At 42.0% G+C, this 25,083-nt stretch overlaps 1 protein-coding gene across 1 annotated transcript in view; it reads right to left on the bottom strand.

The window, feature by feature from the left end:
* USP9X (ubiquitin specific peptidase 9 X-linked) overlaps window positions 1-25,083 on the bottom strand; it is a gene marked incomplete in the record, with an annotated part of 1,177,890 nt that overhangs the window by 723,249 nt on the left and 429,558 nt on the right. The window contains 1 exon segment of the mRNA XM_053706481.1: window positions 10,909-11,061. Within this exon segment, the coding sequence (XP_053562456.1) occupies window positions 10,909-11,061 (153 nt within the window).

The raw sequence follows: 25,083 nt of genomic DNA, 5'->3' as shown, positions 1-25,083 counted from the left end.
TCTGCCCAGTACTAGATCCGCCGCCGGATAGGGGGCCGTTCCTTCATGCTGTCTTAGAGGCAGCAGCAGGCTTTCTGGCCTGCTTGCCTTTGTTCCAGAACTGGTTAGGTTTCCAGGCCTGCTTAGATTGAGCAAAAGTTCCCTCTTGTCTTGAAGCGGAGGAAGTTGATGCTGCTCCTGCCTTGGAATTTCGAAAGGTACAAAAATTAGACTGTTTGGCCTTTGATTTGGCCCTGTCCTGAGGAAGGGTATGACCCTTACCACCAGTAATGTCAGCAATAATTTCTTTCAAACCAGGCCGGAATAAGGTCTGCCCCTTGAAAGGAATGTTGAGTAATTTAGACTTTGAAGTCACATCAGCTGACCAGGATTTGAGCCATAGCGCCATACACGCCTGGATGGCGAATCCGGAATTCTTAGCCGTTAGTTTAGTCAAATGAACAATGGCATCAGAAACAAATGAGTTAGCTAGCTTAAGCGTTCTAAGCTTGTCAACAATTTCAGTCAATGGAGCTGTATGGATGGCCTCTTCCAGGGCCTCAAACCAGAATGCCGCCGCAGCAGTGACAGGCGCAATGCATGCAAGGGGCTGTAAAATAAAACCTTGTTGAATAAACATTTTCTTAAGGTAACCCTCTAATTTTTTATCCATTGGATCTGAAAAAGCACAACTGTCCTCAACCGGGATAGTGGTACGCTTTGCTAAAGTAGAAACTGCTCCCTCCACCTTAGGGACAGTCTGCCATAAGTCCCGTGTAGTGGCATCTATTGGAAACATTTTTCTAAATATAGGAGGTGGGGAAAAGGTATTTTTAGATATTGGAAAAACATCAGTACTCACCGGCACTGCATAGTATTTATCCAGCCTACACAATTTCTCTGGCACTGCAATTGTGTCACAGTCATTCAGAGCAGCTAATACCTCCCCAAGCAATACACGGAGGTTCTCAAGCTTAAATTTAAAATTAGAAATCTCTGAATCAGGTCTCCCCGAATCAGAGACGTCACCCACAGACTGAAGCTCTCCGTTCTCAGGTTCTGCATATTGTGACGCAGTATCAGACATGGCTCTTACAGCATCTACGCGCTCTGTATCTAACCCCAGAGCTATCGCGCTTGCCTCTCAATTCAGGCAATCTGGATAATACCTCTGACAGGGTATTATTCATGATTGCAGCCATGTCCTGCAAAGTAATCGCTATGGGCGTCCCTGATGTACTTGGCGCCATATTAGCGTGCGTCCCTTGAGCGGGAGGCGAAGGGTCCGACACGTGGGGAGAGTTAGTCGGCATAACTGATAATTACTGTTTACGGTGAAATCAATACATTTAGTACACATTCTCCTATGGGGCTCCACCATGGCTTTTAAACATAATGAACAAGTATCCTCTGTTTCAGACATGTTTGTACAGACTAGCAAGCTTGGAAAACACTTTAAAGCAAGTTAACAAGCAATATAAAATACGTTACTGTGCCTTTAAGAGAAACAAATTTTGACAAAATTTGAAATAACAGTGAAAAAAGGCAGTTACACTAACAACATTTTTACAGTGTATGTAACAAGTCAGCAGAGCATTGCACCCACTTGCAAATGATTAATTAACCCCTTAATAACAAAAACAGAATAATAAATGACAAAAAACGTTTTTTAAACACAGTCACAACAACTGCCACAGTCTACTGTGATTGTTACCCTCCTCAAACACGACTTTGAAGAATTTGAGCCCTTCAGAGATGTCCTGTATCATGCAGAGGGAAGCTGAATGTCTGTCAGTATTTTTAGCTGCACAGAAAAGCACTAAAATAGGCCCTTCCCACTCATATTGCAACAGTGGAAAGCTTCAGGAAACTGTCTCTAGGCAGAAATCAAACCAGCCATCTGGAAAAAAACTAGGCCCCAATAAGTTTTGTCACCAAACATATATAAAAACGATTAACATGCCAGCAAACGTTTTATATTACATTTTTATAAGAGTATGCATCTCTATTAATAAGCCTGATACCAGTAGCTATCACTGCATTTAAGGCTTTACTTACATTAATCCGGTATAAGCAGCATTTTCTAGCAAATTCCATCCCTAGAAAAATATTAACTGCACATACCTTATTGCAGGAAAACCTGCACGCCATTCCCTCTCTGAAGTTACCTCACTCCTCAGAATATGTGAGAACAGCCATGGATCTTAGTTACTTCTGCTAAGATCATAGAAAATGCAGGCAGATTCTTCTTCTAAATACTGCCTGAGATAAACAGCACACTCCGGTACCATTTAAAAATAAACTTTTGATTGAAGAAATAAACAAGTATAAAACACCACTCTCCTCTTACGACCTCCATCTTTGTTGAGGGTTGCAAGAGAATGACTGGATATGGCAGTTAGGGGAGGAGCTATATAGCAGCTCTGCTGTGGGTGATCCTCTTGCAACTTCCTGTTGGGAAGGAGAATATCCCATAAGTAATGGATGATCCGTGGACTGGATACACTTAACAAGAGAAACAGCATTTAAACGTTTATTAGACTGAACGTCAAGAGGACTGGTTACCTCAATATCCAAAGTAATTAACACTTTTTAATAAAGAACGCATATACTCAATTTTAAATAAACAAGTAGATTTGTCAGTGTCAATGTCTGAGGAGGATCTTCTGAATCAGAGATCCTCATCAGAAGAGGATAAATTATCATATTGTTGGTCATTTGAAATTTCATCAACTAAATGAGAAATGAGAAGACCTATTACATTTATTTGAAGGTGGAAATGCAGACAAAGCCTTCAGAGTAGAATCAGAAACAAATTCTTTAAAATTTACAGGCATATTATGAACATTAGAAGTTGAAGGAACTGCAACTGGCAATGTACTATTACTGATGGACACATTATCTGCATGTAAAAGTTTATCAAATCAACTATTACAAATGACATTCGGCAACATAATTTCTACAACTTTACAACAAATGCACTTAGCTTTGGTAGAACCGATGTCAAGCAGCAATGTTCCAGCAGAAGCTTCTGAGGCAGGGTCAAAGTGAGACATCTTGCAAAATGTAAGAGAAAAAACAACATATAAAGCAAAATTATCTATTTCCTTATATGACAGTTTCAGGAATGGAAAAAAATGCAAATAGCATAGCCCTCTGATAGAGAAAAAATCAAGGGGCAAACATCAATGGGGTATTGAAATTATGAAAAAGTTTGGTGCCAAGAATGACGCACAACGTAACTAAACTTTTTTGGCGCCAAAAAATAACTGGAAATGACACACTCGTGTCACTAATGACGCAACCGTGTGAAAGGTCTCGGTGTCAAGTATGACGCCGGAAATGACGAACTTGCGTCATAGACGTACCTTTTTGCGGCAAAAAAAATTTTGCGGCAAAAAATGACGCAATAAAGTTTAGCATTTGTCGTACCCGCGGGCCTAATACCGGCCGCAATTTGTAAGAAGTAGTCAATTGAAAAAAAGACTAAACTCCAGGTAAGAAATAAATTTCATTTTTAAAAATTTTTTATATTCCCCAAATATGAAACGGACAGTCTGCAGAAGGAAATACATGAACCTGACTCATGGCAAATATAAGTGCAATACATATATTTAGGACTTTATATAAATGCATAAAGTGCCAAACCACAGCTGGGGTGCCTTAAGTAATAAAAAACATACTTACCAAAAGACACCCATCCACATACAGGGAGTGCAGAATTATTAGGCAAGTTGTATTTTTGAGGATTAATTTTATTATTGAACAACCACCATGTTCTCAATGAACCCAAAAAACTCATTAATATCAAAGCTGAATAGTTTTGGAAGTAGTTTTTAGTTTGCTTTTAGTTATAGCTATTTTAGGGGGATATCTGTGTGTGCAGGTGACTATTACTGTGCATAATTATTAGGCAACTTAACAAAAAACAAATATATACCCATTTCAATTATTTATTTTTACCAGTGAAACCAATATAACATCTCAACATTCACAAATATACATTTCTGACATTCAAAAACAAAACACAAACAAATCAGTGACCAATATAGCCACCTTTCTTTGCAAGGACACTCAAAAGCCTGCCATCCATGGATTCTGTCAGTGTTTTGATCTGTTCACCATCAACATTGCGTGCAGCAGCAACCACAGCCTCCCAGACACTGTTCAGAGAGGTGTACTGTTTTCCCTCCTTGTAAATCTCACATTTGATGATGGACCACAGGTTCTCAATGGGGTTCAGATCAGGTGAACAAGGAGGCCATGTCATTAGATTTTCTTCTTTAATACCCTTTCTTGCCAGCCACGCTGTGGAGTACTTGGACGCGTGTGATGGAGCATTGTCCTGCATGAAAATCATGTTTTTCTTGAAGGATGCAGACTTCTTCCTGTACCACTGCTTGAAGGTGTCTTCCAGAAACTGGCAGTAGGACTGGGAGTTGAGCTTGACTCCATCCTCAACCCGAAAATGCCCCACAAGCTCATCTTTGATGATACCAGCCCAAACCAGTACTCCACCTCCACCTTGCTGGCGTCTGAGTCGGACTGGAGCTCTCTGCCCTTTACCAATCCAGCCACGGGCCCATCCATCTGGCCCATCAAGACTCACTCTCATTTCATCAGTCCATAAAACCTTAGAAAAATCAGTCTTGAGATATTTCTTGGCCCAGTCTTGACGTTTCAGCTTGTGTGTCTTGCTCAGTGGTGGTCGTCTTTCAGCCTTTCTTACCTTGGCCATGTCTCTGAGTATTGTACACCTTGTGCTTTTGGGCACTCCAGTGATGTTGCAGCTCTGAAATATGGCCAAACTGGTGGCAAGTGGCATCTTGGCAGCTGCACGCTTGACTTTTCTCAGTTCATGGGCAGTTATTTTGCGCCTTGGTTTTTCCACACGCTTCTTGCGACCCTGTTGACTATTTTGAATGAAACGCTTGATTGTTCGATGATCATGCTTCAGAAGCTTTGCAATTTTAAGAGTGCTGCATCCCTCTGCAAGATATCTCACTATTTTTGACTTTTCTGAGCCTGTCAAGTCCTTCTTTTGACCCATTTTGCCAAAGGAAAGGAAGTTGCCTAATAATTATGCACACCTGATATAGGGTGTTGATGTCATTAGACCACACCCCTTCTCATTACAGAGATGCACATCACCTAATATGCTTAATTGGTAGTAGGCTTTCGAGCCTATACAGCTTGGAGTAAGACAACATGCATAAAGAGGATGATGTGGTCAAAATACTCATTTGCCTAATAATTCTGCACTCCCTGTTTAGCAGATAGCCAAACCAGTACTAAAACAGTTATTAGTAGAGGTAATGGTAATTTGAGAGTATATATAGTCGATCTGAAAAGGGAGGTAGGAGATGAATCTCTACGACCGATAACAGAGAACCCATGAAATAGACCGCCGTTAGGGAAATTATCATATTCAATAAGTGATACTCCCTTCAGGTCCCTCTGACATTCGCTGTACTCTGAGAGGAATCGGGCTTCAACAATGCTGAGAAGCTCATATCAACATAGAAATCTTAGCACAAACTTACTTCACCACCTCCATAGGAGACAAAGTTTGTAAAACTGAATTGTGGGTGTGGTGAGGGGTGTATTTATAGGCATTTTGAGGCTTGGGAAACTTTGCCCCTCCTGGTAGGATTGTATATCCCATATGTCACTAGCTTATAGACTCTTGCCAATTACATGAAAGAAACATAATTTATGTAAGAACTTACCTGATAAATTAATTTCTTTCATATTGGCAAGAGTCCATGAGCTAGTGACATATGGGATATACAATCCTACCAGGAGGGGCAAAGTTTCCCAAACCTCAAAATGCCTATAAATACACCCCTCACCACACCCACAATTCAGTTTAACGAATAGCCAAGCAGTGGGGTGATAAAGAAAGGAGTAGAAAGCATCAACAAAGGAAATTTGGAAATAATTGTGCTTTATACAAAAAATCATAACCACCATAAAAAGGGTGGGCCTCATGGACTCTTGCCAATATGAAAGAAATGAATTTATCAGGTAAGTTCTTACATAAATTATGTTTTCTTTCATGTAATTGGCAAGAGTCCATGAGCTAGTGACATATGGGATATCAATACCCAAGATGTGGATCTTCCACTCAAGAGTCACTAGAGAGGGAGGGAATAAAAATAAAAACAGCCATATTCCGCTGAAGAAATTAATCCACAACTCAAAAAAATAAGTTTATTTTCATTTTGAAAGAAAAAAAACTTAAATCAAAAAGCAGAAGAATCAAACTGAAACAGCTGCCTGAAGAACTTTTCTACCAAAAACTGCTTCTGAAGAAGCAAATACATCAAAACGGTAGAATTTAGTAAATGTATGCAAAGAGGACCAAGTTGCCGCTTTGCAAATCTGATCAACTGAAGCTTCATTCTTAAAAGCCCACGAAGTGGAGACCAATCTAGTAGAATGAGCTGTAATTCTCTGAAGCTTGATGAATCAAAAGTTTCAACCAAGAAGCCAAGGAAATAGCAGAAGCCTTCTGACCTTTCCTAGGACCAGAAAATAAAACAAATAGACTGGAAGTCTTCCTGAAATCTTTAGTAGCTTCCACATAATATTTCAAAGCTCTTACCACATCCAAAGAATTCTTAGGATTAGGACATAAGGAAGGGACAACAATTTCTCTACTAATGTTGTTAGAATTCAGAACCTTAGGTAAAAATTGAAAAGATGTCCGCAAAACTGCCTTATCCTGATGAAAAATCAGAAAAGGAGACTCACAAGAAAGAGCAGATAGCTCAGAAACTCTTCTAGCAGAAGAGATAGCCAAAAGGAACAACAATTTCAAAGAAAGTAGTTTAATGTCCAAAGAATGCATAGGCTCAAATGGAGGAGCCTGTAAAGCCTTCAGAACCAAATTAAGACTCCAAGGAGGAGAAATTGATTTAATGACAGGCTTAATACAAACTAAAGCCTGTACAAAACAGTGAATATCAGGAAGTATAGCAATCTTTCTGTGAAATAAATAAAGAGCGGAGATTTGACCTTTCAAGGAACTTGCAGACAAACCCTTATCCAAACCATCCTGAAGGAACTGTAAAATTCTAGGAATTCTAAAAGAATGCCAGGAAAATTTATGAGAAGAACACCATGAAGTCTTCCAAACTCTATAATAAATCTTTTTAGAGACAGTTTTATTATCTTGTAACATAGTATTAATCACTGAGTCAGAGAAACTTCTATGACGTAGAACTAAGCGTTCAATTTCCATACCTTCAAATTTAATGATTTGAGATCCTGATGGAAAAACGGATCTTGCGATAGTAGCTCCGGACGTAACGGAAGTGGCCAAGGCGGGCAACTGGACATCCGAACCAGATCCGCATACCAAAACCTGTGTGGCCATGCTGGAGCCACCAGCAACACAAAAGAATGTTCCATGATGATTTTGGAGATCACTCTTGGAAGGAGAACTAGAGGCGGGAAGATGTAAGCAGGATGATAACACCAAGGAAGTGTCAGTGCATCCACTGCTTCCGCCTGAACATCCATGGACCTGGACAGGTATCTGGGAAGTTTCTTGTTTAGATGAGAGGCCATGAGATCCATCTCTGGAAGACCCCACATCTGAACAATCTGAGAAAACACATCTGGATGGAGAGACCACTCCCCTGGATGTAAAGTCTGGCGGCTGAGATAATCCTGATAAAACTGATAGTGTTCTGGATGAATCGGAATATGAAGGTATGCATCCTGCAAGTCTATTGTGGACATATAATGTCCTCGCTGATCAAAAGCAGAATAGTCCTTATAGTCACCATCTTGAAAGTTGGTACTCTTACATAACTATTCAAAATTTTTAGATCCACAACTGGTCTGAATAAATTTTCCTTTTTTCGGTACAATGAATAGGTTTGAATAAAAACCCCTTGTTCCTGAGGAGGAACTGGCATGATTACCCCTGAAGACTCACACAGATCTGAAACACACTTTCAGAAAAGCCTGAGCTTTTACTGGATTTACAGGGATGCGTGAGAGAATAAATCTTCTCACAGGATGTCTTACTTTGAATCCTATTCAATACCCCTGAGAGACAATGCTCTGAATCCAAATATTTTGGACAGATTTTATCCAAAAATCTTTGAAAAACCTTAATCTGCCCCCTACCAGCTGAGCTGGAATGAGGGCCGCACCTTCATGCTGACTTAGGGGCAGACTTTGATTTCCTAAATGGCTTGTATTTATTCCAATTAAAGGAAGGCTTCCAACTGGAAGCAGATTCCTTGGGAGGAGGATTGAGTTTTTGTTCCTTATTCTGACGAAAGGAACGAAAACGGTTAGAAGCCTTAGATTTTATCCTGAGGCAGAAAAACTCCTTTTCCTCCAGTGATAGTTGAAATAATAGAATCCAACTGAGAACCAAATAAATTATTACCTTGGAAAGAAAGAGATAGTAATCTAGATTTAGATGTCATATCAGCATTCCAAGATTTAAGCCACAAAGCTCTTCTAGCTAATACAGCTAAAGACATGGATCTAACATCAATTTTGATAATATCAAAAATAGCATCACAAATAAAATTATTAGCATGTTGCAGTAAGCAAGTAATGCTAGATATGTCAGGATCCAAATCTTGTTGCGCTAAATTCTCCAACCAAAAATTTGAGGCAGCCGCAACATCAGCCAAAGAAATAGCAGGTCTGAGAAGATGACCTGAATATAAATAGGCCTTCCTTAGATAGGATTCAAGCTTCCTATCTAAAGGATCCTTAAAGGAAGTACTATCTTCCATAGGAATAGTGGTACGTTTAGCAAGAGTAGAAATAGCCCCATGAACTTTGGGGATTTTTTCCCAAAACTCTATAGATTTTGCTGGTAAAGGATACAATTTTTTAAACCTTAAAGAAGGAATAAAAGAAGTACCTGGTTTATTCCATTCCCTAGAAATCATATCAGAAATAGGAAAAACCCCTGGGGAAACCACAGGAGGTTTAAAAACAGCATTTAAACGTTTATTAGACTGACGTCAATAGGACTGGTTACCTCAATATCCAAAGTAATTAACACTTCTTTTAATAAAGAACGCATATACTCTATTTTAAATAAATAAGTAGATTTGTCAGTGTCAATGTCCGAGGAAGGATCTTCTGAATCAGATAGATCCTCATCAGAAGAGGATAAATTATTATGTTGCTGGTCATTTGAAATTTCATCAGCTTAAAAGACCTTTTACGTTTATTAGAAGGTGGAAATGCAGACAAAGCCTTCAGAATAGAATCAGAAACAAATTCTTTAAAATTTACAGGTATATCATGTACATTAGAAGTTGAAGGAACTGCAACTGGCAATGTAATATTACTGATGGAAACACTATCTGCATGTAAAAGTTTATCATGACAACTGTTACAAATGACATTTGGAGGAATAATTTCTACACTTTCACAACAAATGCACTTAGCTTTGGTAGAACCGATTTCAGGCAGCAATGTTCCAGCAGAAACTTCTGATGCAGGATCGGATTGGGACATCTTGCTCAATGTAAGAGAAAAAACAACATATAAAGCAAAATTATCTATTTCCATATATGACAGTTTCAGGAATGGGAAAAAATGCTAAAGCATAGGCCTCTGATAGAGAAAAAAGTAAGAGGCAAACATCAATGGGGTATTGAAATAATGAAAAAATTTGGCGCCAAGTATGATGCACAACGTAACGTAAACTTTTTTGGCACCAAAAATAACCGGAAATGACACACTCACGTCACTAATGACGCCGCCGTGTGAAAGGTCTCGGCGTCACGTATGACGCCGGAAATGACGAAGTTGCGCCATAAACGTCTTTTTCCGCGCAAAATTTTTTTTCACGCCAAGGATGACGCAATAAAGTTTAGCATTAGACGCACCCGCAGGCCTAATACCCGCAATAGCAAGAAAGTAGTCAATTGAAAAAAGACTAAACCCCAGGTAAGAAAAAAATTTCTTAAAATGTTTATATTCCCCAAATATGAAACTGACAGTCTGCTGAAGGAAATACATGAACCTGACTCATGGCAAATATAAGTACAATACATATATTTAGAAGTTTATATAAATGCATAAAGTGCCAAACCATAGCTGAGGTGTCTTAAATAAAAAAACATACTTACCAAAAGACACCCATCCACATATAGCAGATAGCCAAACCAGTACTAAAACAGTTATTAGTAGAGGTAATGGTATATTGAGAGTATATCGTCGATCTGAAAAGGGAGGTAGGAGATGAATCTCTACGACCGATAACAGAGAACCTATGAAATAGACCCCCGTTAGAGAAATCATTGTATTCAATAGGTGATACTCCCTTCACATCCCTCTGACATTCGCTGTACTCTGAGAGGAATCGGGCTTCAACAATGCTGAGAAGCGCATATCAACGTAGAAATCTTAGCACAAACTTACTTCACCACCTCCATAGGAGGCAAAGTTTGTAAAACTGAATTGTGGGTGTGGTGAGGGGTGTATTTATAGGCATTTTGAGGTTTGGGAAACTTTGCCCCCCCTGGTAGGATTCTATATCGCATATGTCACTAGCTCATGGACTCTTGCCAATTACATGAAAGAAAAGTTATTTGTCCACTACATGAACACAGTTGTATTACTCATATTTTTTCCTGCTTTTTTTTTTTTGTATTTGCTTGTTGTACTAACATATGCCATGCATGGCTTGATGTTGCTTATGATTATGTCTACATTGTCAGATCTAAATAAAAGATTCAAAAAAATAAAATAAAAAAAATAAATGCTATCTGAATCATAAAAACAAATTGGGGTTTCATGTCCCTTTAACCATATTACCATGCACACGTCAACAATTAACAATACAAGTAGAAAAAAAAGTTAAGGCAGAAACAAAAGCTGGTAAAAAAAAAACATTCAGAAAAAACACATCTACAAAAAGTGTGTAAAAATAATTACCTGTGCAGCCCAAATGTTGTCTAAATCCTGCAATGTAAGTGCTTTTTCTTTGATAACAAATCGTAATATCTTTTCTAATTTTTCAACATACTGTGGTTGATGAAGGCTGTCCCGTAAAACAATCGAAAGAATGTTGTTCTGCTGAATCCATTCCTAAAATAGAATTGTAAAATTAAATGACTCGCTATAGTCTGGTATTAATGATTGAACAATCTATACACTACACACTTAGTAGGAAGACTAACACAATTAAAGTCACCTTGTTTTGTTTGTTTTTTGTTTAATACAGCACTGAAAGCAACAATTTTATTGACCCCAATAGAAAAAAACATAATTTATGCTTACCTGATAAATTTATTTCTCTTGTGGTGTATCCAGTCCACGGATTATCCATTACTTGTGGGATATTCTCCTTCCCAACAGGAAGCTGCAAGAGGATCACCCACAGCAGAGCTGTCTATATAGCTCCTCCCCTAACTGCCACTACCAGTCATTCGACCGAAGACAAGCAAGAGAAAGGAGAAACTATAGGGTGCAGTGGTGACTGTAGTTTAAAAATAAAAAACACCTGCCTTAAAATGACAGGGCGGGCTGTGGACTGGATACACCACAAGAGAAATAAATTTATCAGGTAAGCATAAATTATGTTTTCTCTTGTAAGGTGTATCCAGTCCACGGATCATCCATTACTTGTGGGATACCAATACCAAAGCTATAGGACACGGATGAAGGGAGGGACAAGGCAGGCGCTTAAACGGAAGGCACCACTGCCTGAAAGACCTTTCTCCCAAAAATAGCCTCCGAAGAAGCAAAAGTATCAAATTTATAGAACTTTGAAAAAGTATGAAGCGAAGACCAAGTCGCCGCCTTACAAATCTGTTCAACAGAAGCCTCATTTTTAAAAGCCCATGTGGAAGCTACCGCTCTAGTAGAATGAGCTGTAATCCTTTCAGGAGGCTGCTGGCCAGTAGTCTCATAAGCTAAGCGTATTATACTCCTTAGCCAAAAAGAAAGAGAGGTTGCCGAAGCCTTTTGGCCTCTCCTCTGTCCAGAGTAGACAACAAAAAATGCAGATCTTTGACAAAAATCTTTAGTAGCTTGTAAATAAAATTTTAAAGCACGAACCACGTCAAGATTGTGTAAAAGACGTTCCTTCTTTGAAGAAGGATTAGGACACAGTGACGGTACAACAATCTCCTGATTGATATTTTTATTAGATACCACCTTAGGTAAAAAACCAGGTTTGGTATGTAACACTACCTTGTCTGCATGAAAAATGAGATATTGGTTATCACATTGTAAAGCAGATAACTCCAAAACTCTTTGAGCCGAGGAGATGGCTACTAAAAACAGAACCTTCCAGGATAAGAGCTTAATATCTATGGAATGCAAAGGTTCAAACGGAACCCCTTGAAGAACCTTAAGAACTAAATTTAAACTCCAAGGCGGAGCAACAGGTTTAAACACAGGCTTGATTCTGACTAAAGCCTGACAAAACGCCTGCACGTCTGGAACCTCAGCCAGACGTTTGTGCAAAAACATAATTTATGCTTACCTGATAAATTTATTTCTCTTGTAGTGTGTTCAGTCCACGGGTCATCCATTACTTATGGGATATATTCTCCTTCCCAACAGGAAGTTGCAAGAGGATCACCCAAGCAGAGCTGCTATATAGCTCCTCCCCTCACATGTCATATCCAGTCATTCGACCGAAACAAGACGAGAAAGGAGAAACTATAAGGTGCAGTGGTGACTGGAGTTATAATTTTAAAATTTAGAACCTGCCTTAAAAAAAGACAGGGCGGGCCGTGGACTGAACACACTACAAGAGAAATAAATTTATCAGGTAAGCATAAATTATGTTTTCTCTTGTTAAGTGTGTTCAGTCCACGGGTCATCCATTACTTATGGGATACCAATACCAAAGCTAAGTACACGGATGATGGGAGGGACAAGGCAGGAACATTAAACAGAACCACTGCCTGTAGAACCTTTCTCCCAAAACCAGCCTCCGAAGAAGCGAAAGTGTCAAATTTGTAACATTTGGAAAAAGTATGAAGTGAAGACCAAGTTGCAGCCTTGCAAATCTGTTCAACAGAGGCCTCATTCTTAAAGGCCCAGGTGGAAGCCACAGCTCTAGTGGAATGAGCAGTAATTCTTTCAGGAGGCTGCTGTCCAGCAGTCTCATAGGCTAAACGTATTATGCTACGAAGCCAAAAAGAGAGAGAGGTAGCCGAAGCCTTTTGACCTCTCCTCTTTCCAGAGTAAACGACAAACAGAGAAGTTTGTCTAAAATCTTTAGTTGCCTGTAAGTAGAACTTCAGAGCACGGACCACGTCTAGATTATGCAAAAGACGTTCCTTCTTTGAAGAAGGATTAGGACATAATGATGGAACAACAATCTCTTGATTGATATTCCTGTTAGAAACAACCTTAGGTAAAAACCCAGGTTTAGTACGCAGAACTACCTTATCTGAATGAAAGATCAGATAAGGAGAATCACAATGTAAGGCAGATAACTCAGATACTCTTCGAGCCGAGGAAATAGCCATCAAAAACAAAACTTTCCAAGATAAAAGCTTAATATCAATGGAATGAAGGGGTTCAAACGGAACACCCTGAAGAACTTTAAGAACAAAGTTTAAGCTCCACGGAGGAGCAACAGCTTTAAACACAGGTTTAATTCTAGCCAAAGCCTGACAAAAGGCCTGGACGTCTGGATGCTCCGCCAGACGTTTGTGGAAAAGAATAGACAGAGCTGAAATCTGTCCCTTTAGAGAACTAGCAGATAAACCCTTTTCTAAACCCTCTTGTAGAAAAGCTAATATCCTAGGAATCCTAACCTTACTCCATGAGTAACTCTTGGATTCGCACCAACATAAATATTTACACCATATCTTATGGTAAATTTTTCTTGTCACAGGTTTCCGAGCCTGTATTAATGTATCAATAACCGAATCCGAAAACCCACGCTTTGATAGAATCAAGCGTTCAATTTCCAGGCAGTCAGCCTCAGAGAAATTAGGTTTGGATGGTTGAAAGGACCCTGAATTAGATGGTCCTGCCTCAGAGGAAGAGACCATGGTGGACAGGACGACATGTCCACTAGGTCTGCATACCAGGTCCTGCGTGGCCACGCAGGCGCTATCAGAATTACCGATGCCCTCTCCTGTTTGATCCTGGCAATCAGCCGAGGTAGCAACGGAAATGGTGGAAACACATAAGCTATGTTGAAAACCCAAGGGGCTGCTAATGCATCTACCAGCACCGCTCCCGGGTCCCTGGACCTGGATCCGTAACAAGGAAGCTTCGCGTTCTGGCGAGATGCCATGAGATCCAGATCCGGTTTGCCCCAACGACGAATCAGTTGAGCAAATACCTCCGGGTGAAGTTCCCACTCTCCCGGATGAAAAGTCTGGCGACTTAGGAAATCCGCCTCCCAGTTCTCTACGCCTGGGATGTGAATCGCTGACAGGTGGCAAGAGTGAGACTCTGCCCAGCGAATTATCTTCGAGACTTCCAACATCGCTAGGGAACTCCTGGTTCCCCCTTGATGATTGATATAAGCCACAGTCGTGATATTGTCCGACTGAAATCTGATGAACCTCAGCTTTGCTAACTGAGGCCAAGCCAGAAGAGCATTGAATATTGCTCTTAATTCTAGAATGTTTATTGGGAGGAGTTTCTCCTCCTGAGTCCACGATCCCTGAGCCTTCAGGGAATTCCAGACTGCTCCCCAGCCTAGAAGGCTGGCATCCGTTGTTACAATCGTCCAATCTGGCCTGCGAAAGGTCATTCCTTTGGACAGATGAACCGGTGACAACCACCAGAGAAGCGAATCTCTGGTCTCCTTGTCCAGATTTAGCAAAGGGGACAGATCTGAGTAATCCCCGTTCCATTGACTGAGCATGCATAGTTGCAGCGGTCTGAGATGCAGGCGCGCAAATGGCACTATGTCCATTGCCGCTACCATTAAGCCGATTACCTCCATGCACTGAGCTACCGATGGGCTTGGAATGGAATGAAGGACACGGCAAGCATTGAGAATCTTTGATAACCTGGACTCCGTCAGGTAAATCTTCATCTCTACAGAATCTATAAGAGTCCCTAGAAAAGGAACCCGTGTGAGTGGTAACAGAGAACTCTTTTCCACGTTCACTTTCCACCCATGCGACCTCAGAAATGCTAGAACTATCTCTGTATGAGACTTTGCATTCTGAAAACTTGACGCTTGTATCAGAATGTCGTCTAGGTACGGAGCCACCGCTATGCCTCGTGGTCTTAGTACCGCCAGAAGTGAGCCCAGAACCTTCGTAAAAATTCTCGGGCCGTGGCTAACCCGAAGGGAAGAGCCACAAACTGGTAATGCCTGTCTAGAAAGGCAAACCTCAGGTACTGATAATGATCTTTGTGAATCGGTATATGAAGGTAAGCATCCTTTAAGTCCACCGTGGTCATATATTGACCCTTTTGGATCATGGGTAGGATGGTTTGAATGGTTTCCATCTACAACGATGGTACCCTTAGGAATTTGTTTAAGATCTTTAAGTCCAAGATTGGTCTGAAGGTTCCCTCTTTTTTGGGAACCACAAATAGATTTGAGTAAAATCCTTGTCCCTGTTCCGATCGCGGAACTGAGTGGATCACCCCCATGATTAAGAGGTCTTGTACACATTGTAGAAATACCTCCCTTGTGGAGGAGAGGATTTGAAATCCAGAAGGTATCCCTGAGATATAATCTTTAACGTCCAGGGATCCTGCACATCTCTTGCCCAAGCCTGGGCAAAGAGAGAAAGTTAGCCCCCCACTAAATCCGTCTCTGGATAGGGGGCCCTGACTTCATGCTGTCTTAGGGGCGGGAGTAGGCTTTCTGGCCTGCTTGCCCTTGTTCCATGACTGGTTGCCTTTCCAACCTTGTCTGTAACGAGCAGTAGTTCCTTCCTGTTTTGGAGCGGAGGAAGTCGATGCTGCTCCTGCCTTGAAGTTACGAAAGGCACGAAAATTAGACTGTTTGGCCTTTGGTTTGGCCCTGTCCTGAGGAAGGGTGTGGCCCTTACCTCCCGTAATGTCAGCAATAATTTCCTTCAAGCCGGGCCCGAATAAGGTCTGCCCTTTGAAAGGAATGTTAAGTAGTTTAGACTTGGAAGTTACATCCGCTGACCAGGATTTAAGCCAGAGCGCTCTGCGCGCCTGTATGGCGAATCCGGAATTTTTAGCCGTAAGTTTGGTTAGATGTACTACGGCATCTGAAACAAACGCATTAGCTTGCTTAAGCGTTCTAACTTTGCTCAAGGCCTCATCCAACGGCTCTGTGCGAAACGCCTCTTCCAGAGACTCAAACCAGAATGCCGCTGCAGCCGTGACAGGGGCAATGCATGCAAGAGGCTGCAATATAAAACCCTGTTGAACAAACATTTTCTTAAGATAACCCTCTAATTTTTTATCCATTGGATCTGAGAAAGCACAGCTATCCTCCACCGGGATAGTGGTACGCTTGGCTAACGTAGAAACCGGGATAGTGGTACGCTTGGCTAACGTAGAAATTTTTCTAAATATCGGGGGAGGGGAAAAAGGCACACCGGGTCTATCCCACTCCTTACTGATAACTTCTGTAAGTCTTTTTGGTATAGGAAAAACGTCAGTACACACCGGTACCGCATAGTATCTATCCAACCTACACAATTTCTCTGGAATTGCCACCGTGTCGCAATCATTCAGAGCCGCTAATACCTCCCCTAGTAACACACGGAGGTTCTCAAGCTTAAATTTAAAATTTGAAATTTCTGAATCCGGTCTCCCCGAATCAGAACCGTCACCGACAGAATGAAGCTCACCGTCCTCATGTTCTGCAAGTTGTGACGCAGTATCAGACATGGCTCTCGTGTTATCAGCGCGCTCTCTCCTTAACCCAGAGCTATCGCGTTTGCCCCTTAGTTCAGGCATATTATATAATACTTCTTTCATAACATTAGCCATATCATGTTAAGTGATTTGTAAGGGCCTAGATGTACTAGGTGTCTCAATCCTACGCATCTCCCGAGCGGGAGACGCAGGTACTGACACGTGAGGAGAGTTAGGCGGCATAACTTCCCCCTCGTTGTCTGGTGATAGCTTCTTTATCGGTACAGATTGACTTTTATTCAAAGCAATATCAATACAATTGGTACACATCGTTCTATTGGGCTCCACATTGGCTTTTGAACATGATGAACAAACAGTTTCCTCTGAATCAGACATGTTTAAAACAGACTTAGCAATGAAACTAACAAGCTTGGAAATCACTTTCAATAAGTTTTACAAGCAATATAGAAAACGCTGCAGCGCTTCAAAAATACAGATATAATTAAACAATTCTTAACAAGAAGTGTACTATTAGCAAAGGATTGCACCCATTAGCAAAAGGATGATTAACCCCTCGATACCCAAAACGGATAAAACAGATATCAATTAAGATTTAACGCTTTTAATCACAGTCAGCACACTGTCACAGATCTGCTGTGACTGATTACCTCCCTCACAAATGAAATTTGCAGACCCCTGAGCTCTCTAGAGACGTCCTGGATCAAGGAGGAAGAAGCAGAAAGACTGTGCAATAATTTTAACTGCGCAACAAGGCCCTAAAACAAGGGCCCTCCCACTCCAATCACAACAGTGGGAGCCCTGATATAACGGTTTCCATGCAGAAAAATATGTTAGCCATGTGGAAAAAATCATGCCCAAAGTGATTTATCACCAAAGTACCTCACAAAAAAACAAATAACATGCCAGTAAACGTTTTATTAAAAAACAACATTTTTCAATGTCATGCAAAGCTATCACTAAGCCTGCTACCAGTCGCTACCACTGCAGAGAAGGCTTAAGTATTATTTCAGTGTTAACAGTATTTTCTCAGTCAAATTCTAGTCCCTAGAATATAACTCGACTGCGCATACATTTATCAGCCTGATACCAGTTGCTACTACTGCATTTAAGGCTGTACTTACATCATACGGTAACAGCAGTATTTTCTTAGTCAATTCCATTCCCAGAAAATAAAGTACCGCACATACCTCATTTGCGGAGGACCCCGCATGCTATTCCCAGTCTGAAGTTACCCCACTCCTCAGAATGTCGAGAACAGCCAGTGGATCTTAGTTACGCCTGCTAAGATCATAGATAAAAAACGCAGGCAGTTTCTTCTTCCAAATACTGCCTGAGATAGAAAAACAGCACACTCCGGTGCCATTTAAAATAAACTTTTGATTGAAGAATAGTTAATAGTTAAGTAAAAACTCCAGCTCCTCTCGCGACCTCCTTCTTTGTTGAGGGTTGCAAGAGAATGACTGGATATGACATGTGAGGGGAGGAGCTATATAGCAGCTCTGCTTGGGTGATCCTCTTGCAACTTCCTGTTGGGAAGGAGAATATATCCCATAAGTAATGGATGACCCGTGGACTGAACACACTTAACAAGAGAAAGAATAGACAGAGCAGAGATCTGTCCTTTTAAGGAACTAGCTGACAAACCTTTCTCCAATCCTTCTTGGAGAAAAGATAATATCCTAGGAATCCTGACTTTACTCCATGAGTAACCCTTGGATTCACACCAATGAAGATATTTACACCATATCTTATGATAGATTTTCCTGGTAACAGGCTTTCGCGCCTGTATTAAGGTATCAATGACCGTCTCGGAGAAACCACGCTTTGATAAAATCAAGCGTTCAATCTCCAAGCAGTCAGCCGCAGAGAAATTAGATTTGGATGGTTGAAAGGACTCTGAAGTAGAAGGTCCTGCCTCAGAGGCAGAGTCCATGGTGGAAAGGATGACATGTCCACCAGATCTGCATACCAAGTCCTGCGTGGCCACGCAGATGCTATCAAAATTACCGATGCTCTCTCCTGTTTGATCTTGGCAATCAGACGAGGGAGCAGAGGAAACGGTGAAAACACAAAAGCCAGGTTGAAGGACCAAGGCGCTGCTAGAGCATCTATCAGCGCTGCCTTGGGATCCCTGGACCTGGATCCATAACAAGGAAGCTTGGCGTTCTGGCGAGATGCCATGAGATCCAGTTCTGGTTTGCCCCAACGTTGAATCAACTGTGCAAACACCTCCGGATGGAGCTCCCACTCCCCCAGATGAAAAGTCTGACGACTTAGAAAATCTGCCTCCCAGTTCTCTACTCCTGGGATATGGATAGCTGATAGATGGCAAGAGTGAACCTCTGCCCATAAAATTATCTTTGGAACCTGAAAAGCATTGAATATAGCTCTTAGTTCCAGAATGTTTATTGGAAGGAGTGCCTCCTCCTGAGTCAACGACCCCTGAGCCTTCAGAGAGTTCCAGACTGCACCCCAGCCCAAAAGGCTGGCATCTGTTGTTACTATTGTCCAATCTGGCCTGCGGAAGGTTATACCTTTTGGAAAGATGGACCCGAGATAGCCACCAGAGAAGAGAATCCCTGGTCTCTTGATCCAGATTTAGTAGAGGGGACAAATCTGTGTAATCCCCATTCCACTGACTGAGCATGCAGAGTTGCAGCGGTCTGAGATGTAGGCGGGCAAACGGAACTATGTCCATTGCCGCTACCATTAAGCCGATTACTTCCATACACTAAGCCACCGAAGGGCGAGAAGTATAGTAAAGAACACGGCAGGAATTTAGAAGTTTTGACAACCTGTCCTCTGTCAGGTAAATCCTCATTTCTACAGAATCTATCAGAGTTCCCAGGAAGGAAACTCTTGTGAGAGGAGATAGAGAACTCTTCTTTTCGTTCACTTTCTACCCATGAGACCTCAGGAATACCAGAACAATGTCCGTATGGGACTTGGCAATTTGGAAATTCGACGCCTGTATCAGAATGTCGTCTAAGTAAGGGGCTACTGCTATGCCCCGCGGCCTTAGGACTGCCAGAAGTGACCCCAGAACCTTCGTAAAGATTCTTGGTGCCGTAGCTAACCCAAAGGGAAGAGCCACAAACTGGTAATGCCTATCTAGGAAGGCGAACCTGAGAAACCGATGATGATCTTTGTGTATCGGAATGTGAAGATAAGCATCCTTTAAGTCCACGGCAGTCATGTATTGACCCTCCTGGATCATAGGTAGGATGGTTCGAATAGTCTCCATCTTGAAAGATGGGACCCTGAGAAATTTGTTTAGGATCTTGAGATCTAAGATTGGTCTGAAGGTTCCCTCTTTCTTGGGAACCACAAAGAGATTTGAATAGAAGCCTTGCCCCTGTTCCTCCTTTGCAACTGGGTGGATCACTCCCATAACTAGGAGGTCTTGAACACAATGTAAGAATGCCTCTCTCTTTATCTGGTTTGCAGATAATTGTGAGAGGTGAAATCTTCCTTTTGGGGAAGAAGCTTTGAAGTCCAGAAGATATCCCTGGGACACAATTTCCAACGCCCAGGGATCCTGGACATCTCTTGCCCAAGCCTGGGCGAAGAGAGAAAGTCTGCCCCCTACTAGATTCGTTACCGGATCGGGGGCTGATCTTTCATGCTGTCTTAGAGGCAGCAGCAGGCTTCTTGGCCTGCTTACCTTTGTTCCAGGCCTGGTTAGGTCTCCAGACCGGCTTGGACTGGGCAAAATTTCCCTCTTGTTTTGCATTAGAGGGAGTTGATGCCGCGCTCGTCTTAAAGTTTCAAAAGGCAGGAAAATTAGTTTGTTTGGTCCTTAATTTATTAGACCTATCCTGAGGAAGGGCATGACCTTTTCCTCCAGTAATATCAGAAATGATCTCCTTCAGTCCAGGCCCGAATAGGGTCTGCCCCTTGAAGGGAATGTTGAGAAGCTTAGACTTTGAAGTAATGTCAGCTGACCAGGATTTAAGCCATAGCGCCCTACGCGCCTGTATAGCAAAACCTGAGTTCTTAGCCGTTAGTTTGGTTAAATGGACAACGGCGTCAGAAACAAATGAATTGGCTAGCTTAAACGCTTTAAGCTTGTCAAGTATATCATCCAATGGAGTTTCTATCTGTAAAGCCTCTTCCAGAGACTCAAACCAGAAGGCCGCAGCAGCAGTGACCGGGGCAATGCATGCAAGAGGCTGGAGAATAAAACCTTGTTGAATAAACATTTTCTTAAGGTAACCCTCTAACTTTTTATCCATTGGATCTAGGAAAGCACAACTGTCCTCGACGGGAATAGTTGTACGCTTAGCTAGGGTAGAAACTGCTCCCTCCACCTTAGGGACCGTTTGCCATAAGTCCCGTGTAGCGGCATCTATTGGAAACATTTTCTTAAAAATAGGAGGGGGAGAGAACGATACACCTGGTCTATCCCATTCCTTAGTAATAATTTCTGAAAACCTTTTAGGTATTGGAAAAACATCAGTGTAAACAGGCACTGCATAATATTTATCCAATCTACACAATTTCTCTGGCACTATAATGGTGTCACAGTCATCCAGAGTAGCTAAAACCTCCCTGAGCAACACGCAGAGGTTTTCAAGCTTAAATTTAAATGTAGACATATCAGAATCAGGTTGAAGCATCTTCCCTGAGTCAGAAAAATCACCCACAGAAAGAATCTCTCCTGCCTAAGCTTCTGCATATTGTGGGGGGAGATCAGACATAGCTACTAAAGCGTCAGAGAGCTCTGTATTTTTTCTAGTCGCAGAGCTGTCTCGCTTTCCTTGTAACCCTGGTAGTTTGGACAATACCGCTGTAAGGGTATGATCCATAACTGCCGCCATGTCTTGTAAAGTAAACGCCATGGGCGCGCTAGATGTACTTGGCGCCACTTGAGCGGGAGTCAAAGGTTCTGACACGTGTGGGGCGAGTTAGTCGTTATAACTTCCCCCTTGTCAATTTCCTCTGGTGATAAATCTTTTAAAGACAGAATATGATCTTTATAACTTAAAGTAAAATCAGTACATTTGATACACATTCTAAGAGGGGGTTCCACAATGGCTTCTAAACGATGAACAAGGAGTTTCCTCTATGTCAGACATGTTTAAACAGACTAGCAATGAGACCAGCAAGCTTGGAAAACACTTTGATAAATGTAAACAAGCAAAAAATAAAAACGGTACTGTGCCTTTAAGAGAAACAAATTTTGTCAGAAATTGAAAAACAGTGATAAAAAGAAGTAAATCTTACGAAATTTTTACAGTGTGTATAATAGACTAACAGAGCATTGCACCCACTTGCAAATGGATGATTAACCCCTTAGTTTCAAAACCGGATAAAAAAAAAACGATAAACATTTTTTTACAGTCACAACAAACTGCCACAGCTCTGCTGTGGCCCTACCTGCCCATACAACGACTTTTGAAGACACAAAAACCCTTTGTAGAGGTCCTAAGTGTTCAGGGGACTCCTTCAGGGAAGCTGGAAGTCTCAAGCTGCAAAAACTACTGCACGATGTAGGCCTGAAATTAGGCCCCTCCCAACCTGTACTCACAGTGAGAGAGAGGGCCATAAAAAACTATCCCTAGGCAAAATCTAGCCAGCCATGTGGAAAAAACAGAATTTATGTTTACCTGATAAATTACTTTCTCCAACGGTGTGTCCGGTCCACGGCGTCATCCTTACTTGTGGGATATTCTCTTCCCCAACAGGAAATGGCAAAGAGCCCAGCAAAGCTGGTCACATGATCCCTCCTAGGCTCCGCCTACCCCAGTCATTCGACCGACGTAAAGGAGGAATATTTGCATAGGAGAAACCATTTGATACCGTGGTGACTGTAGTTAAAGAAAATAAATTATCAGACCTGATTAAAAAACCAGGGCGGGCCGTGGACCGGACACACCGTTGGAGAAAGTAATTTATCAGGTAAACATAAATTCTGTTTTCTCCAACATAGGTGTGTCCGGTCCACGGCGTCATCCTTACTTGTGGGAACCAATACCAAAGCTTTAGGACACGGATGAAGGGAGGGAGCAAATCAGGTCACCTAAATGGAAGGCACCACGGCTTGCAAAACCTTTCTCCCAAAAATAGCCTCAGAAGAAGCAAAAGTATCAAACTTGTAAAATTTGGTAAAAGTGTGCAGTGAAGACCAAGTCGCTGCCCGACATATCTGATCAACAGAAGCCTCGTTCTTGAAGGCCCATGTGGAAGCCACAGCCCTAGTGGAATGAGCTGTGATTCTTTCAGGAGGCTGCCGTCCGGCAGTCTCATAAGCCAATCTGATGATGCTTTTAATCCAAAAAGAGAGAGAGGTAGAAGTTGCTTTTTGACCTCTCCTTTTACCAGAGTAAACAACAAACAAGGAAGATGTTTGTCTAAAATCCTTTGTAGCATCTAAATAGAATTTTAGAGCGCGAACAACATCCAAATTGTGCAACAAACGTTCCTTCTTTGAAACTGGATTCGGACACAAAGAAGGCACGACTATCTCCTGGTTAATGTTTTTGTTAGAAACAACTTTCGGAAGAAAACCAGGTTTAGTACGTAAAACCACCTTATCTGCATGGAACACCAGATAAGGAGGAGAACACTGCAGAGCAGATAATTCTGAAACTCTTCTAGCAGAAGAAATTGCAACCAAAAACAAAACTTTCCAAGATAATAACTTAATATCAACGGAATGTAAGGGTTCAAACGGAACCCCCTGAAGAACTGAAAGAACTAAGTTGAGACTCCAAGGAGGAGTCAAAGGTTTGTAAACAGGCTTGATTCTAACCAGAGCCTGAACAAAGGCTTGAACATCTGGCACAGCTGCCAACTTTTTGTGAAGTAACACAGACAAGGCAGAAATCTGTCCCTTCAAGGAACTTGCAGATAATCCTTTCTCCAATCCTTCTTGAAGAAAGGATAGAATCTTAGGAATTTTTACCTTGTCCCAAGGGAATCCTTTAGATTCACACCAACAGATATATTTTTTCCATATTTTGTGGTAAATTTTTCTAGTTACAGGCTTTCTGGCCTGAACAAGAGTATCAATAACAGAATCTGAGAACCCTCGCTTTGATAAGATCAAGCGTTCAACCTCCAAGCAGTCAGTTGGAGTGAGACCAGATTCGGATGTTCGAACGGACCTTGAACAAGAAGGTCTCGTCTCAAAGGTAGCTTCCATGGTGGAGCCGATGACATATTCACCAGATCTGCATACCAAGTCCTGCGTGGCCACGCAGGAGCTATCAAGATCACCGATGCCCTCTCCTGATTGATCCTGGCTACCAGCCTGGGGATGAGAGGAAACGGCGGGAATACATAAGCTAGTTTGAAGGTCCAAGGTGCTACTAGTGCATCTACTAGAGTCGCCTTGGGATCCCTGGATCTGGACCCGTAGCAAGGAACCTTGAAGTTCTGACGAGAGGCCATCAGATCCACGTCTGGAATGCCCCACAGTTGAGTAATTTGGGCAAAGATTTCCGGATGGAGTTCCCACTCCCCCGGATGTAATGTCTGACGACTCAGAAAATCCGCTTCCCAATTTTCCACTCCTGGGATGTGGATTGCAGACAGGTGGCAGGAGTGAGTCTCCGCCCATTGAATGATTTTGGTCACTTCTTCCATCGCCAGGGAACTCCTTGTTCCCCCCTGATGGTTGATGTACGCAACAGTCGTCATGTTGTCTGATTGAAACCGTATGAACTTGGCCTTTGCTAGCTGAGGCCAAGCCTTGAGAGCATTGAGTATCGCTCTCAGTTCCAGAATATTTATCGGTAGAAGAGATTCTTCCCGAGACCAAAGACCCTGAGCTTTCAGGGGTCCCCAGACCGCGCCCCAGCCCATCAGACTGGCGTCGGTCGTGACAATGACCCACTCTGGCCTGCGGAAGTTCATCCCTTGTGACAGGTTGTCCAGGGACAGCCACCAACGGAGTGAATCTCTGGTCCTCTGATTTACTTGTATCGTCGGAGACAAGTCTGTATAGTCCCCATTCCACTGACTGAGCATGCACAGTTGTAATGGTCTTAGATGAATGCGCGCAAAAGGAACTATGTCCATTGCCGCTACCATCAAACCTATTACTTCCATGCACTGCGCTATGGAAGGAAGAGGAACGGAATGAAGTATTTGACAAGAGTTTAGAAGTTTTGTTTTTCTGGCCTCTGTCAGAAAAATCCTCATTTCTAAGGAGTCTATTATTGTTCCCAAGAAGGGAACCTTTGTTGACGGAGATAGAGAACTCTTTTCTACGTTCACTTTCCATCCGTGAGATCTGAGAAAGGCCAGGACTATGTCCGTGTGAGCCTTTGCTTGAGGAAGGGACGACGCTTGAATCAGAATGTCGTC

The sequence above is a fragment of the Bombina bombina genome, chromosome 3, assembly GCF_027579735.1.
Source record: "Bombina bombina isolate aBomBom1 chromosome 3, aBomBom1.pri, whole genome shotgun sequence".
Taxonomy (NCBI): Eukaryota; Metazoa; Chordata; class Amphibia; order Anura; family Bombinatoridae; genus Bombina; species Bombina bombina.
The sequence above is the reverse complement of the archived record's forward strand: the minus strand, read 5'-3'. Positions and strand labels throughout refer to the sequence as shown.